At 61.1% G+C, this 16,886-nt stretch overlaps 2 protein-coding genes across 8 annotated transcripts in view; both read left to right on the forward strand.

Annotated features, from left to right (window-relative positions):
* The first annotated feature begins 44 nt into the window (after nucleotides 1-44).
* Nucleotides 45-3,012, forward strand: LOC117652413. Its single transcript, XM_034397305.1, has 11 exons — nucleotides 45-282; nucleotides 351-594; nucleotides 688-954; nucleotides 1,024-1,263; nucleotides 1,355-1,638; nucleotides 1,716-1,865; nucleotides 1,939-1,975; nucleotides 2,008-2,151; nucleotides 2,225-2,339; nucleotides 2,424-2,611; nucleotides 2,699-3,012. The coding sequence occupies exons 1-11, from the start codon at nucleotides 109-111 to the stop codon at nucleotides 2,908-2,910; spliced, it is 2,055 nt and encodes a 684-aa protein (XP_034253196.1). The 5' UTR covers nucleotides 45-108; the 3' UTR covers nucleotides 2,911-3,012.
* Nucleotides 3,013-3,809: 797 nt separating this feature from the next.
* Nucleotides 3,810-16,886, forward strand: part of LOC117652146 (monocarboxylate transporter 3) — a 37,030-nt gene continuing 23,953 nt past the window's right edge. For 4 of the 7 annotated variants that reach the window (XM_034396827.1, XM_034396829.1, XM_034396833.1 and 1 more), the window contains exons 1-2: nucleotides 3,810-3,970; nucleotides 11,644-11,688. In XM_034396827.1, coding sequence (XP_034252718.1) covers nucleotides 3,833-3,970; nucleotides 11,644-11,688 — 183 coding nt within the window. In that variant the 5' untranslated portion in view covers nucleotides 3,810-3,832. Of the gene's footprint in view, nucleotides 3,971-9,174; nucleotides 9,379-11,643; nucleotides 11,689-13,166; nucleotides 13,288-16,886 lie in introns of those variants that run through there. The other 3 variants (XM_034396830.1, XM_034396832.1, XM_034396831.1) reach the window with 3 other exon arrangements.

Here is a 16,886-nt window from a genome sequence, read left to right on the forward strand (position 1 = left end):
GGTTCAATAAACAGAGTTTGTCTTAAATTTTAAACTAATTTCAGGATTGATTTCATAATTTCTTCAGCGAGGTTTGTTTCTTCACGTCGTCGCCACACAGTGGTTGTCATGGCATCAGTGGACTTGTGGCAGAAATTGTTTCGGGAAGGAAAATACAGTGCTTGTTCTGCTGCTCTTCGCAAGAAACAAGAAAAAATATTACTGAAGGAGGATGCAAATGACAGTGGTCGACATGCTTTGGTCTTGGCGATAGAAAATAATCTCTTCGTTTGTGATCAGCTGGTAATCCCCCTTTTGAATGTATTTTAAGGTTTCCTTAAAATGGTTTACAACTTATTATTTTTTCGCAGAGACAAGATTGGGAATCGGGAACTGAAGAAACTGTTTCGAGAAACTGGGCAAAGAGTTATCGTGAGATTATTGACCTACATAGTCGTGTGCGCTGTCAACATGTTTGCTCTAAATTACCGCTAGACTTGGTTCTCTCCGTAACCTGCAATGTAATGTGGTGGGGTGCCATGAAAGTGGACCCATGTGATCAACAGTCCTATCAGAGAGAAATTATCAATGCAGCTATTTATTCGCTCAACACAGGTGACTCAGATCCATTCACATTATTTTCAATTTGATCAATGTGTCTGATAGAATTATTTCTAACACAGCCTTCTTTGCATTTGTCTTATCCAGTAAGAAAGTCATTTGGAGGACGTAAACCTACAGTACGATCATATGAGCCAATTGAAACTTATTTCATTGATGCTGTTAAAGATGTGATTTCTTGTCTTCCAAAGCTCACATCAACACAAACACAACTATTTTTAGAGATTGTCTGTTTAGGTATTTTATCCTTCTTAGATAACTATGAAACCCTGCAGGATAAAGATGCTGAATTTCAAGAAATGATTCTTAGTCTTATTGATATTCTACCTCAAGTAAAGCTACATTTATCTTATGGTAAGTTGTTGCGCAAGTACAACCTCAAACATTTTGCATTTCAAATTTAATTTTTCTGCTTCTATCCAGAGATTACAAACTCTTCAAATTTTGAAATTCTTCTAAAATTTGGATGGAAAGAAATTGCTGAATTTTTAAGTGAGACCAGCTTTACAACCATCTCTGAAACCCTTTTGAGCACAGTAGCAGTATTTTGCCTTAGATGTAACTCCGATATGCTCAATGAAAACAGTTCAAAAGCATTACAGTATCTTAATTTAATAGATCGTAACAGTTTAGTTTTACCATTTATACATCATTATCTGCATGGTAAGATCTTCCCATCATGATTGAAATTTAATAATAATTTACTCTACATAATCTTAGTTAAAAGATTAATTTTAAATTAAAAAACTTTCAGCATTGGCCAATTTTAATATTGGGAACCCTGATGCAAGTTTGTACCATCTTCAGCGTGCCCTTATGTCTGGTACTAGTTTCTTGATGCAAGCACGTTCCAAAACATTGGAAGGGCAAATTTTGCTCTCTCAGGAAAAAGCCTCTGTCGCGCTTGAAATTCTTCAATCTGTTCAGTATAAACACAAAGAAGTACAGTTACCACTGTGTGCTTTCCTCATTGCAAGTGCTTATCAGAAGCTTGGAAAATTCAAACATCAAATTGATGTGTTGAATCTACTCTTTGATGTGAGTTTACTGGCACTGCTTTTTTGTGTAAAGTTATTTTGCATTTTCTATCCATCTGACATGTGTACTTTATTCAGTGTTTAACAGCCAAACAGGCAGTTAAACCAAAACTCGTCTCACCCCTGGCTGGCATTCAACAACGGCTTTTGCTCAGTGTGCATCATCAACCTGAAATCAGTGCTGAATATGTTTTACAAACTATTGCAATGGCCCACTTTTCTGCAGAGGTGAAGACACTACAATAAGTAACTTTGTACTGAATGGAATAGGCACTCATTGATTTTTTTTTTTTTTTTGCAGCAACCAAAGGAAGCAGCTGAAAATTTTTGGAACTTGTGTACCTGAAACGTTCACTAATGGATGATGCAGCTTGTACAGAGGACTCATCTGTCAGGAAATTATTAGAACTCCTTCATGATGCCACTTGCGCACTCTTGGAAGCTCACTGCATTGATGATGCAGAGAGATTGTGTGAGGCTGCTTTGCAGTTTCACTCAACCAGATTGGACCTGGGTAGTTATACTTACATGTTTCAAGTTATTTCTCATTGACTCAATTTTATTATCCATTTCTCAAATATTTTCAGTTGAGTCCACCAGATGTGATTTAAGTGTTCTCAGCGAGGATGTCATTGCCTTGATGTTGCTTGGTGAAGTAAAGGATTTGCAAAAGTCGTCTGATGTTTCCGAAATACTGAACAGGTGATCTGGGATCCTGGACATTTTTAGTTATGGATTAGACTGATTGTTTGGCTCGTTTATCAAGCATTTTTTTTATTGTTGTAGATGTGCAAGGTTGTTACAAGGCTTGGTGGACAAACTAAACAAGTCAAAGGAAACATGCAATAAAACTCTTTCCATGGCAAGGGCATTGCTTGCTCGAGTGTTCTTGCACAAAGCATTGTTGAATGCAAGCAGAAAATTTGATGATGATTCTATAGCTTGCTTTCAAAGAGCCCTTACTTGGAATGATGGTATGATGCCACGTTTCAATATTTTTTATTGTTTTTTCTTTTCAAAAAAAAAAAAAAAAGAAATTAAAAAAAAATATTTTGTTGCAGGTGACACTGAGATTATCTTATACTTTGCTCGCTTCCTGTTGGATAGGGACCAACATGAAGAAAGTTTGGCTCTCTGGAGAATGTTTAAAGATGCAAAACAATCATTTAAGATACCTAGTAGTGTTACCCTCAACCATCTACTTGGGGACAAAATGACTCGAGACGACAGAGAGGAAATAATGTGTCGACTGGGGTCTCTAGAAACTATGTAAACTTCAAACTGAGATATTATAGCAACTGCCCATTCCCATTACCCATTGCCATAAAGTCATACACAATCATGCAAAAATAAAATAAAACATTGTTTAAATTTTTGCCACGCTCATTATTCCAAAATCCTGTGTATCTGTGAGTCCTCGAGAGAAAATAAGTAGACATGTTTTTCCGGGTCAATCGGCCGCCGCGGTTTGAAACTTGGCGCCACTGCCGCCTCTCGGTCTGGAGCTGGAACAAGGGAAAACCAGCGACGGGCTGCGTGCGCGGTGAACGCGGGGGCGTCCGCGTTGGAGTCCGTCGGTGGCGCGCGGCGCGCAGGCCGGGGGCGGCCGGGCCGGGTTAGTCCTGGCGGCGAAGGGGCAGTATTGATCGGGCCGCCACCCCTTTCGGGGCCCGCCGCGCTGCCGCGCTCGGCTCGGAGCGAGGCTAGGCTCGGCTCGGAGGCTAAGGGCTCGTCGGGGCGGTTCGGGGTTCGCGGTTCGCGCTCGGGCCAGGACGGCCAGGCAGCCAGCGGGTGGCACGGCGGCACGGCCACGGCACAGCGCGGCATGGCGTCAGCTGGCGAGGTGGCGGGGGTGGCGCGGCACGGGGTGGCGGCTGTGGCGGCGCAGGGTCGGGTCGTCGCAGTGAAAGGAGAGGACTTGCAAGGCAGTGGTGCCGAGGCAGTGGTGCCGTGGCAGTGGCGCGGAGGCCGTTCCGTACGGCGGCCAGGCCCTAGGCTGCCCTAGGCTGCCCTAGGCAGGCCGACCGCCCCGCCCCACCCCGCCCGGACACCGAGGGGCACAGCAGCCCCCCGGAGGACACTGCCGAGGCCCGCACCGAGGCCCCCGTCAACCGCGGGCCGCGCGCTACCCGCGCCGCCGAAGCGCCCCGCGCGCCAGGCTTGCCGCCAGGCTCGCAGCGCCGGCACCGGAAACCATGGGCCCGGCCTCGAGCAGGGACCCGGAGGAGTCCGGGGAGGTCCGCGACGACGCCGACGACGATGAGGACACACAGCAGTTCAAGGAGGAGCTGTACGCCCGCGCCCGGGCCATCGCCGCGCTCAGGAGGGACACGGTGAGTGGACGGAGCGCGACGGAGCGGGAAGGACAAAGAAGCCCAGGGTGGCGCGGAGCGCGGACTCGGCGCGGGGCGCTTGGCTGCCCCTGTGAGCATGAGCGTGGTGCCGTCACCTTGAAGCCAACAGCTTGATCCCCACGGTGGTGGGCCGGGCGGCCGGGCCGGGCCTCGGGCCGGGCGCGAAAGGACGACCGTCTCGAAGGCCAGGAGGGCGGCAGACGCCGCTAGACGCCGCCTGTGGCCTGTGGGGCTGTGGGTCACGAGGTCTGTGGCGCGCCGACGGCAGCATGGCGGCGTGGTCGTGGTGGAGGCCGAAAAGACGGCCGTCGTTCAGTCTGGTGCCATGGGTGCCATGGTGGTTCGCTTTGCACGTGTTCGCGCGGGTTCGTGTGTCACTGTTCTGGGGCCACGTTGCCTTATCACCAAGGATAGCCGGCTGCAACAACAGTGACTAGCGTGACACGCCGAGACCGTGACGTCACTCCAAGACTTCCAGCAGCGTGCGTGTCCGGCCCTTTGCCTGCCGCTTGATTCCGCGAAGGATCGGTTCGTCGCTCTGTCTCTGTCGCACTCACGGGGCGCTCCGAAGGGGGTGCGAGGGAGACAGAGCGACGGAATGGCGCGGCTGGAGCGCGACGCCTCGTAATAGCCCGCCATTATTTATCGCCAAACACGTCGCTGATTGGGCGCGTGTTCCGCCACCGCAAAAACGACAAAGACGGTGCTGCAAATTAAAAGCGGGAAAAAGGGGTGGGGGCGCGTTTCAGGGAAACCCCGCGGCATGGCGCGCTGTGCGCTCTCGCCGTGCCCGCTGGGTTCTAGGAACCTGTGGAGGGAAGTTCCCCACCCCTTCCCCGAAACTCCCCGAACAAAATGATCCCCGCGGGCGTACACTATTAACAAGCTGCAGAGCTCCTCCACCCTCCCCCTCCCCCTGCGGAGGCCTCCTCGGCGGGACTGATTAAAACGGCGGGGCTGGAAAAGAAGCGTTCATTCGCGCGTCCATGTCGACCGGCTGGAACGGCAGGTGCGCGAATCTGTTTGTGTCAAGCGGGCTGGAAAAAACGAGCGCCTTTGTTGGCGGGCAGGGCGGGCCGGCTGCTGGTGCTGCTGGCCGGCGGGTGGGTGTGGGTGGCCTGGGGGAGGGAGGGTGGCGGGCACGGCGGGCACCGAGGCGGCCAGCGGGAGGGGTGGGCGGCGGGGTGGTTGACGTGGAGCGCGGGGATGAGGGAGGCGGCCGAGGCGGCCTCTAGACGGCCCCGTGTTGTCGCCGAGACGACGAGACGTACTACAAGTGGAGGGAACGGGGCGGGGACGAGGGGGAGCGCTGCCAAGTGGCTTTGGAACACAATGGCCAAATCTGCCCCCTACTTCGGGACGCTCAGAGCATGTGCCGACCGATGCCTTATAATGGGGCCTGCCCTCCACCCTCCAGGCTCGGCGGGGAACAAATTGCCCCCTCCCCCTTTCCCCTCGCGGCGCCTCGCAGCGCGCGCCTTCCCCTGGTCTTTGTTTTGGTCGCGGGCCGAGAGCGCCGTGCGGGTAGGCAACCGCCGGCTCTCAACGCAGCGGTGCGCGACGGCGCCTCGGCGGCCTACCCTGCCATTACCATTACCATTAAGGGCTGCCGGGGGGCTTTAGCCCAGCCCCAGCCTAGCCCCGCGCCGTCCGAGGCGCTGGCTGAAACGCGGAGCCGGCTGGAGAGGGGGATGCGTGGTACTCGTCCACGTGAGCGGGTAGGGGGTAACGAGCAGTAGCGGGCAGCGGGCAGCGCGACGCACGTGCGCCAGGCCGGGTCACGCGGCCCGGCTTGCTTGCACAACGCCATGGTCCCTCCCTTCTGGAGAGCGGTCCTGCGCAGCGTTTTGCCTCTCTCTCTCTCTCTCTCTCTCTCTCTCTCTCTCTCTCTCTCTCTCTCTCTCTCGCTTCTCTACGGAATTCCCCATGAGTAAGAGAGAGACAGAACGCTGTTCCGAATGGGCTTGCTGGCCGCGCCTACCCTCGTCGTCGTCGTCGACACCCCAACCGTCTCGACGGCGCCCCGTCGAACGCTGATCGGCATGGTGCATAGTGCAGCCTGACCCAGTTACTGGCCGGCCACGCTCGCGGCCACGCCGGCGATAGAGGCGGCATCTTATCTGGCAGGAGTGCTTTATTCGGCAGGCCGGTGCGCGGAGCTACGCGGAGCAAAAGGCTCTGTCTCTCTCGCACTCGCGGGCTGTCCCGACTGGTGCGAGAGAGGCAGGGCGACGGAGCGCCACTCGGGCTTTACGATCGAGGTTCGGGATCTGCCGAAAGAAAATGATTAGTCGCGCGGCCCATTGGCCGGTCCTATTGGCCGGTCCTCGAGCGCGGCGTCGAGCGAGCATCGATTTGGCGTGGCGAACCAGAGCCTCGCGCCGAAACGCCTGTCCGGTAGCGGCGTGGTTGCGTGTAGCTTCCCGCAACCGGAGAAACGATAGCCGAGGTTTGCAGGGCCGCCCGGTATCGCATCCTGGCTGCCTACCTTCATAAACAAAAATTTATCAACGAAAAACACTTGATGGTGCGCCGCGTGTGGCTAATGGGCCGGGCTGCTTCCGAACCCGAGCTTCCCTCTCTCTCTACCGCACCTCTGCGACGTCGCGTGTGTGTGCGTGCAAGCGAGACAGCGCGACGAAAGCTCAGTCCGAATGCCGAATCCGTGGCCTGCGGGCTGGGCGGGCTGGCCGGTTGCGATTGGATTGGTGGAGTTTACCGCAGGGAGCGCGGCAGTGGCTGTGGGAATGCATATGGGAGCGCAGTGGTGGTCGCCCCGCCGCAGTTTCACTGGTGAAAGAAAGGCATTAAAATTATGCCCTTAAAGGGCGTAAACGATTTACGCCCTTAAAGGGTATAAATCGTTAATGCCTTTGGGAAGGGCATTAAAATTTTGCTTGAAATTCCTATACCATTTACGCCCTTCCCAAGGGCATAAACGATTTATGCCCTTGCAAGGGCGTAAAAGAGTATTTATGCCCTTAAGGGCGTAATTTTTATGCCTTTGTTTTACCAGTGTTCCTGCTGCCCGCTCGCTGGCCATCGGAAAACCACCACCGTTCTATGAGACACATTTCCCTCGGATTAATTCCTATTATTGCAAACTTTTTGTGACCGCCGGCAGCAGAGCGAGAGCGCTGTGTAACAATGACGTTAAATTTTCGGTCCCTAACGAGGACAAACCTCGCCTTTTAAAGTTGAGTCATGTCGCGTCGTTTAGGGGGCATCATTCATTACGTAGGACCGCGTCAAAGGCAGGGGCGTGGGGCGGGGAGTCCCCTCATCAGTGAATTAAAGATAAGAAAAGTTGCCTCTCGGCTACAAAGCAGAGGAAAGGGGAAGGGGGTTTGTTTGTCCTAGGATCAGCACCGCCGCCGCCTCCATACCGTCACCACACCGCCGTTCCGCGTCTGACGGACAGCTCCTCAAACGGGGCCAACTTTGACCGTGGCTGCCGAAAACTCCTCGCCGCTTTATCTGTCCAATGAGTCCGAAGGATCGTTTCGCTGCTGCTGTCTCTGTCGCACTGACGGGGCGGCCCGTGGGGGAGCGAGAGAGACAGAGCGACGTTCTCGCGACCGCGCCACGCGGGCCGCTCGGCGCCGAGGGCCGCGGCTGCGGATTACCGGCGGCAGGATTACGTACCGCCACGTCGGGGAGGGCGGCACGGCGGCACCGCGGCACGTGCGCGACGAGGCCCGTTGCCATAGGTACCCGGCCCACGGCCAGTCCACGAGTCCGCGGCCAGCCCCACGGCCAGCTTGATGTGCTGTTCGCTCGCGGCCGCGGCCATCAAGGGCATGTTTGCGACCGGCGGCAGGCTCACTCCGAAGGGCCTCTCCGTCGCCCTCGCTCTGTCGCACTCATGGGGCGCACCGGCGGTGTGCGAGAGAGACGTGACGACTCTTCGGATTCGCTCGGCAGCCCTCAAAGGGCGAACGCCGCGCTGCCGCCGCGCCAAGTCAGCCAAGTGCCGCTCGCTTTCCGTTCTATTCTGCCGGCCATGGCGCGGCGTGGCGCGGCGAACCATGCGGAGCCATGCGGCGCAGCCCAATCTATTATATTGGACTCGTTGCCCGCATGCCCGCGTGGAGCCCGTGGCGCGCCGTGGCGCCTGGGAGAAAACAGAACGGGATTTCGTATTTTGAGGGCCTGCTAAGTTCGCACCCGCGGTGGCCGAATTGGAACGGGATACAAACAGAGGAGGGATTAAATGTTGAAAGCCGGGCTTATTGACAGCAATTCGGAAGGGAGGCACGTGATTGGCTGGCAGGGTGGAGCGGGCGGAGCGGTTGGCGACCGCTGGTGTGATGCCACTCACTGGGCTGGGCGGCTAGGCCAGAAAGCCCGGGCTGCGCCGTGCCCTGCGCCTGCGCCCTGCCACGCCGTGCCACGCCTGCCGTTGCCGCCGCCGACTGATTAGGCTTATTGAAAGCGTCCTTCCCTCTCTCTCTCTCGCTCTCCCGTCACTGGCGCGAATTGAGTCGCCATGGAAACTGCCTTCTAAACAAAATGAGGGCTGCCGCTGCCATTAGGGCCACGAGGCCCGGGGCTACAGCGCGCTCCACTCCACCGCACGGCCTGAGGCCTAGCAGGCCGAGCAGGGCCCCACGGGGGCGCCGGGCTGGGGCCTCACCCTGCCTCACCCCCACCCCGGCGCCCCCAGCAGGCACCTTGCATGCTCCGAGCCTCGATCGAGCAGGTTGCCGTCGCTGCAGCCCGCTGTGGATCGCCATGTGGCACCAGCCGCCGGCGTGCTGGTCATCCCCCGATGTCCGCGGTCACAGCGGGGGGACGGTTCCAATCCGCTCCCTCCAGCCGGGGCCGCCGTCGCTTTGCGTCGCTCTGTCTCTCTCGCACACATGGGGCGTCCCGAAGGCGCGCGAGAGAGACAGAGCGACGAAAGCCCTGGCGCGGGCCGCTCGGCTGGCTCGGCGCGCTGTCGAGGGCGTGGCGTTGCGTCGCCGGCGCATGCACAGCGGGCGTCGCGACGCTGCTCGGTGCGGGGCGGCCGGGGCGGCCGGCGTACGCTGCTCCGCTGCTCGCGACGGCGCTGCCATGGCGGGGCGCGGGGCGCCGGGCGTCGGGCCATGCGATGAGCGACGTCTGGGTACGGCCCTACGGTCCTACGGTCCAGTGAGTCGGCAGACGTCCCCGGGCGCGCTCCTTCGCGGCGTGTTCGGACGAGGGGCACCCCGACTACCCCCTTGGCGGCGCGCGGCGCGGCGCGGGGCACCCCTAGCTCTTGGCCCTATGCGGCTGGCGGCGAGCGCTCCCTGCGTGTCCGCGGCGTGACGGCGCCGTGACGCCGGCGTGGTTCCCACGCGTGCCTGTTTGGATTAACGCACGATAACACCATGAGCAGCAGCGCGGTCAACTATCAGCAGGTAAAGCGCCAACCAGCAGGCCGGAAAGGGCGCAACACTCCGGGCTCCGGCATCGAACGGATGATGACGGCGAGCTTCCCTGACGACGGACGCGGCCCCCGCATGCAGTGGAGCGGAGGGGGCGGTGTCCGGACGACCGCGGACAGCGCAACCCTCGCAACGGCGCGAACAGCACCGACTGCCAACCCACTCGCAGCGCGCAGCGCGCAGCCCGGGGCACGTCATGTGCAGTGCCTCAGCCTGGCAGCATGGCAGCATGGCCTCAGTGCCGTGCCGGAATTTAATTAACTCTATCTAATCGAAAGAAAGTCGCGGCCGGCCACGTGTGCCTCTGTGCGCCTGTATCGGCCGCCACGTTGAGGAAAAAGGAAATCCGAGCCTGCCAGGCCGTCAGGTGCGGGGAAACGAAAGGAAGAGACGGCCGGAGTTGAACCCGCGCCGCGCGAAAAATGCCCAAGAGGTTCAATGCGCGTCGCGTTATCTGGTGGCGTGGCGTGTCGTGTCGGCTGCTTCTGCCGAAGTTGAAAGTGGGTCCGGCCGAGGAGACGGCTCCAGGGGGGTGGGGGGCGTGAAAGTTGCCTACTTACAGGGGCAAAGTGCGGCTTTTTGCCTAACTACCAGGCAGCTTGGCCGCCCCCTCGCCCTCCCCTGGATCCGCGCCTGGTCCGCGCCGTGCCGTGCCGTGCCACCACTGTACTGCTAAACCCTTGATAAGGCGCGCGGCCCTTGCCGAGGACGAGGCGGGACTGGGGCAAGCCGGGCCGTGGCGGGCCGTGGCGGGCCAAGCGGACAGAGATGTACCGAGGAGGGAATTCGGGGTCGGGTCGATGCGGCAGGCAGCCCGGCAAAACGCCCCGAAGCATGTTCCAAAAGCAGGTGGTTTCATTTCGACGGGAACTGCGTGACGGTTTGCATCCTGGAATGGCCCCAGTGCGCGCGGTGCCCCGTCGGTGCCCTTGTCGGTGCCCCATTGAGGCGGGTGCGATGTTTCGCCCCGCGTGGAGCCGCCGCGCCCCTTCCCGAACAAAGGCCAATCGCCGCCGTGCCGCTCGCAGAACCCCGTCCGGCTCCGCTTCGCGAATGCCGCTTTGTCTCGTTTCTCTAGTTTCTCTGAGGGCCGGCGTCCCTGGCCGCTCGGCCGCTCCAACCGCTCCGTGGATCTGGAGCTGATTGGGCAGGTGCATAAGCTGCTCTTCCGTGAGTCGGCCTGCCTGTCTGCCTGTCGGTCTGTCCGCCTGTCGGCACCCCCTTTGTGAAGGCACTGCTTTCCAGTGGGGGTCGTATCGTATCTCCCTCGGCCCTCGCTCGCCTCGTTCCGCAGCTCCTCCCTGCAGACTGAGTCCGAGAGTCGCTCTGTCTCTCTCGCACCTGCGCGCGACGCCCCACCATTGCGACAGAGACAGAGCGACGAGGGCGACTCTCGGAGTCCGTCCGCAGCCCTCGGCGCGTGCGACTTTGGAGCGCGGGAAGCTGCCGGGAATCGAAGCGCCATTCCCTTGATGTCTTGGCGTCTTTGAGGCGGTGGAAATCAGAGGGGAGTGCGGCCGGGCGGCAGGGCCTGCTGCTTTGAAGCCAGTGAAGCGAGGTCCTGGCCCTGGCGCTTCGGCCCCGACCAAGACTACCCCTCTATCTCTTTCTCTCTCACCCTCCTGGCTAGGGCCGTGGCAAGCCAGCTGCGTCCGCCTGTCCGCCTGCGTGACGGCCAATACTGCCGACATCGGTGCTCGTTAGCTTGCCTACCGCCAGGGCGCTGCCTGCACCTGGGCCAGCCGTGCGCCGCCGCGTGACTTACCTCGCGTGTCTGACCGTCCGCCCTGCATGACTTACCCTGCGTTACTTACCCTGCATGACTTACCATACATCGCGACTGTGGCTTCCCACGCTGACTTACCCCGCTGACTTCCATCCGCCCTGCATGCTTACCTGTGGCTGACACCGTTGACTTACCTGCTGGCTTACCTTGCACCCCGTGACTCCCGATGGCTTACCAACATCGGACCGTGGCTTCCCACCTGCACCGTCCCCTGCATGACTTACCCCATCCCCATGGCTTACCGTGTGGCGTGACTAACCCCGGTTGACTTACCATGCTCGGCTTACCTTGCACCTCACGTGACCTGCCCTGAGTGGCTTACCAAGCACCCCTACGTGACCCCCCGTGTTGCTGCCTCCATCTGCACCCGCACCGCTCCCCCTCGACATCACCGTCACCTTCACGCTGCCGCCAGTTCGCCACTTTTTACACTCGCTTTGCTCGTGTTGCAGGTCGCCACCATGGACGGCGACGGCCAGAGGAGGTGCGGATGCAAGGTAAGCGCTATTGGAGTCCCGACTCCCCCCTCCCCTCTAACCGCCAGCGGGCCAGGCCAGCCTTTCGCGGCGCGGCGGTGGTGGTTCCGCGAAGGCTCCGCGAAGGTACAGGGTAATGCAAAAGTCATCCCGCCGCCCTCCGTTTACTGCCCGGGGCCCGGGGCCCGGGGCTCGGGGTGGTGCCGGCGCGGTGGCGCGGCGCTGCAAGGTCGCGGCGGCCAAGGACACGGCGCCCATGTCATGCCAGCTGAGCCATTCCAGGGGCTGCGCCGGCACCGCCCCGCCACGGCCCCGGAGGATTCCAGGAACGCGCTGCAGGGCCGCGGAGCACGGCGGAGCACGGCGGAGCACAGGGGAGGGCAAGAAGTGCTCCCGCGTGTCCGTAGCACGGCATGCACGCCGGATTGCTTTTTGTGGCCGCCGGCGACCTTGTCCCCGCTGCGCTGCGACACGACAAGCTCGCCCTGCCACAGCACTGCCACACTGCCAGAGCACTGCCTCAGTCCGAACGGAATGAGACGCCGCCGTCCAATCAAGCTCACTTCGTTGCGACTCGGCGACTCTGCAACGCGCCACGCTGCCTCAGCACTCTCATCTTCCCTCCCCTTCCACTCCGACCGAGTCCGCGACCCGGCCGCCTCCGAGAAGCCCCTCGGTGCCTAGGCAGCCCAACCTACTCCCGGGCGCTGCCGGCCGATGAAAGAGAGGACCTCCGCAAAAGTCACCATTTTCAGCGATACAGTCACTTTTTGGACAACTTTGCGATCCCGATGCTCCGAAACTGTTTGAGGTTGTTAAGTCGTTCCCGAGGCGGGCCATGAAAGAGTAGAGTCCTTAGAGTACCAGGGCGTCGAGGGAGGCCTTGAATCAAAGCTAGATTGGGCTTAGTGGCCGCCCAAAGTCAGCAAAAGTCACTACTTTCAGAGCAACGAGGACGTCGGAGTCTCCCTGCAGGCTGCAATGCCCTCGTCAGCGGGGCCGGCCGGCTGGTCCACGGTCCACTGCGGCGCTCAACAGGTAGTGCGAGCCGCGGCGCACCGTCGGCCTGCTCGTCAACGACACGTAGGCCGCCAGGTGGGCGACGATGTCGCGGCGGGGCACCTTCGCGTCCACGGCCCCGCCGGGGACCTGCCCGGGGCCCTGCACGGGGGCGCACGGCACGGTGGACTCGGCGCAAGGTGTATCGACGGCACGGCCACCTCGACGCCGTGCCGCCGTGCCGCCGTACCGGGCCGGGCGCGGCGCCGCGCGGTGCTCGAGGGGACCGTGGCCGCGCCGCGGTCGGGTGGAGGGGGGCGTGGCGGGGGCAGGGGCCCTCGCCGCTTACGCCACGCCGCCGCGCCCGCTACGCGCCGCCACGCCGCCAGCACGCCCAGCACGCCTTGTGCCAGGCGGGCCGAGGCAGGCCGAGGCAGGCTGTGCCCTGGCTGTGCCAGCACCAGCACCGCCAGGCCAGGCAAGGCAGCCAGGCAGTCGCTCCTTCAGTGCCCCGTGGCCTGGCGTGCCGTGCGACCGTGCGTTCACGCGCCCCGCGGCACGCGTGCCCGCCGCGACGCGACGCGACGCGTGTGCGACGCCAGTGTAGTGTCAGTGTTTTGTGTGAGTTTGGCGACGCCCGTTGCGGCGCCGCGGGTCGAGCAATGACCCTCAGTCCGCGGCGCCGCGACGCCACGGATTCAAGACGACGACGTCGACGACCTGCTGCGCGCTGCTGCGCTGCTGCGCCGATGGGGACAGGGAGAGGACTGGCCGGCCGGGCGCGCTGCGTCCAGTGACAGGACGTGCAGGACGTGCAGGACGGCGCGATAGGGAAAGCAAAGAAACACACGGACCCTTCGAAGCTCTAAGCCCCAAGCCCGGGGCCTGCCTGGATCGCCGCCGCGCCGCCGCCTGCGAGTCTTTGTCCGCGCGAACAGCTGACGGCCATCTGGGCGTCGTGGCGTCGCGTGGCGTCACGGGCACGGCCAAGCGGGCCGAGATTTAGCACGCGGACGTCGACGCCGACGCGCTAACGTTTGGGGGGAAAGTGCACCGGCGGCGCACCGCGCACCGCGGCTTGACGCGCACCTGGGTAAACACGCGCCCGCCATTCAACAGCTGACTGCGTCGCCGCGTCGCGGTGCAGGCCGCGAGCCGCAAGCCGCGCAACAGCAGGTGGGCGACGGTGCGCTGGGCGACACGAGCCTGTCTTGGCGACGTAAGTCTATCTGCAGATTGACTCCGAGAGTCGTTTTCGTCGCACCGTGTCTCTCGCACTCACGGCGTGTGCCGTCAACGTGCAAGCGAGACGGAGCGATGAAAACGACTCTCGGAATCAGTCTGCTGGGCGACGCGGCGCCGTCGCGTTGCCGTTCCCCGCCAGAGTGACGGCTGGGCATATCGACCGCGTCGCCGCGTCGCCCGCCACTCCCTTCCGCATCCCAAATGAACGAACCGGCCGGCCGGACACAAACAGCCGACCGGCGTCACCGTCGCGCCGCCGCCACGCCCTGCCGCTCTGCCGCCCTGCCGCCCTGCGCCCAGCTGACTTGACCTCCCCGACGACAAGGCTCGGCCGGGCCGGCCGGCGAGGCCCTGACAAGGCCCCGGCAGCGCCTGAACCTGAAAACGAGTCCCAGTCGCCCATTGGCTGCCCATGGCCGCGGCCGCCCACCCCCGGGAGTTGTCCTTCGCAGGGCGGCTGCAGGAAAAAACCCAGGACACCGGGCGAGCTCGTCCGGGAGGTCCGGGAGCGGTGAGCGAGGACGTTCTGGAATGTAATGATCGCCTTGCCGCGCCGCGCCGGGGCACTCTCGATTTCCGTCGCAGAGCGCGGCCGCGGCGCCGCGGTTTCGAGGTTCAAGCGCTGGTGAACGCTGCCCCGGCCTCCACCTGGCCGGGCGGACGTCGCCCAGCACTGCGGCAAATTTTGGGCGGTTCACAAACGCAGGCATGGTCTATCTATTTTGGTGGAACCGGCGTTACTGGCGGTCGCGCTTGCATCGGGGCCACATCCGGTGTGCGTGCAGCGGACTGGTGGTTCCGAACATTGCTCCGTCGCTCTGTCTCTCTCGCACCCACACGGGACACACCCCGTCAGAGCGAGAGCGACGAAAGCGCTGTTGTTCGGAATTGGGAATCGCTCGACAGCGCGTTTACTCGTGTGGCTGCGCCAAGGACGGCGCCAGCGCGCCAGGACCACGTTGTCGCGCCGCGTCTATGTCGTCCGTGCCGTCACGGAGGAGTGGGCAACGTCGGGCCGGGCAACGCTGCAAGCGTTCTGCATCAACAGGCGCGTTATGGCAAGGCGAGGCACGGCCAAGGCATGGCCGCCAAGGACGCGCAGGCCCTCGGGCTGCCCTTGGGGCCTGCAGGCCGATTCGTCGCTCCGTCTCTCTCGCACTCACGGGGCGTCCCGTAGGGCCGCGAGGGAGACAGCGACGACGCCCTGTTCAGCAGGGCCGGCAAGGCGAGCCGGTGACTCTCATGATCATGTGCTGGCAGTGAACTCGGTACACTTGGCACGCTATGTCTTTTTCGAGTGTAGGTGCTGTGTGCTGTCTGGCTGGAAAGTTCACCCAGTGCCGAGGTGTGCTACTCGCCGAGTGCTAGTGTATTCTCTGTATGGGCTTTGAGGCAGGATCCACCAGAGACAGGATCCCCGCCGGATTCTGCCCGGCTCTGGACCCAGCGGCATTTTTCCCCGCCCCAGGCCGGGCAGGACAGCCAGGCCGCTCTAGTTGCTTATCGCCTTGTGTTCACTCCTTGATGATTTATTCTGTTTGGCCTGCCTGGGAGGCGCAAGGCGGCGCACGGCGCGCACGGCAAAAGGCAAGGCGAACCTGCCGCCTGATCGGCCAGTCGCTGTGTCTCTCTCGCACTCGCGGCGCGTCCCGCAGGGGTGCGAGAGAGACAGGCGGCTGGCGCACGGAGCGTCGCGCAGCGCGCAGCGCCCCGCTTGGCTTTTTCAAGTTATGTCAGGCCGCCCCCTTCCCCCCTTCCCCGCCGTATCCGCAACTGGGTCATGAACAGTCACGTGATCCTGATCAGCCGGTTTTGCCGCAAGAGACGCGCCGATCCGCTCCGGCGATGCGATGGCTCGCCGGGTCCGCGACAACAACAGGGAGCCTGGGCCTCGACGGCGTGCCTCTCGGGCTGTGGCGGAAAGAGCAGGGAAGAGTCGCCCGCCGGTCCGCGCGGCTCCAGCTCCAGAGGCACCACGGCCTCCTCCAGGCTCTCCGTGGCGGCGAGGCGGATCTCTGCAAGCAGGAGGACGTGCGCGTTCTTGCCAAAGGCGGCCGAAGGCGGTTGCCATGACGACGACTGGACTCCCGGAGCAGAGACTCTTTGACTCGATGTTCCATTCATGCCGTCGGCGCCGTCGGCCAGCAGCAGGGCGAGCTTGAGCCATTGTGTGGCCGCTTGCCGCGTTCGCCTGGCGACTCTCTCACTCCCTCGCCTTAATTTATTCGCTTCATCCAGAATGTCGGTCTACCAGTTCCGATCTTGACCTTGGCGCTGTGTGTGAGTGAGCGTGTTCCCCCAATCTAGTTTGGAGTGGGTTTGCCTCGGTCGGTACCAGCCTTTGCCGAGTCCCTCGCGGTGCGGCCCGCTGGCCGATTCAGCGTCGCCCCGTCTCTGTCGCACCCTCACGGGACGCGCCGTGAGTGCGAGAGAGAGGCCGTGCAGGCGGCCGGCGGGGTCTACGACCTGCGCGGACTGTGCCGCCAGAGGACGGTGCTTGGCAGTGTGTGTGCAGTGTTTTTCCACCGCAGCGCGCTTTGCAGGAGTGCATACACTCCTTGCTGAATCCGATCTGCCTCTGAACGCATTGCCTCCGGATGCCCTTCCCCTAACTCAGTCTTGGACTCCGAGAGGCACCGCTCGCCCTCACTCCGATCCCTCGCAGCGTTCCGTCGCTCTGCCTCCCTCGCACCCCGACGGGACGTCCCGTGAGTGCGAGAGGGACGAGACCGCGGCGGTCCTGGCCTGGCCTAGTCCTGGCGCCGCGCTGCTATCTCGAACGAAACACGCGTGTGCGTGGACGCCAGTATATTTCGGCGACCGTGACCCCCTTTTTTCGGCAAGCGGGGTGCGCGTATTTATAAAATGGCGCCGCGGGGTGGGCGGGGTGGGGCGGGGCGGGGCGGGGGCGGGGCGGGCGGGCGGGGCAGAGGGGCGCTATTCTTATGACGTATCCAGAGAGCGTCCCGAAAGCG

Source organism: Thrips palmi, unplaced genomic scaffold (assembly GCF_012932325.1).
Source record: "Thrips palmi isolate BJ-2018 unplaced genomic scaffold, TpBJ-2018v1 HiC_scaffold_7, whole genome shotgun sequence".
Classification (NCBI taxonomy): Eukaryota; Metazoa; Arthropoda; class Insecta; order Thysanoptera; family Thripidae; genus Thrips; species Thrips palmi.

Bases quoted from the DNA above. Each gene is read 5' to 3' on its own strand.
- LOC117652413 (XM_034397305.1), top strand. From the start codon at position 109: ATGGCATCAGTGGACTTGTGGCAGAAATTGTTTCGGGAAGGAAAATAC. The intron at 283-350 runs GTAATCCCCCTT...ATTTTTTCGCAG, and splicing joins TCTTCGTTTGTGATCAGCTG to AGACAAGATTGGGAATCGGG. The intron at 1,639-1,715 runs GTGAGTTTACTG...TACTTTATTCAG, and splicing joins TGTTGAATCTACTCTTTGAT to TGTTTAACAGCCAAACAGGC.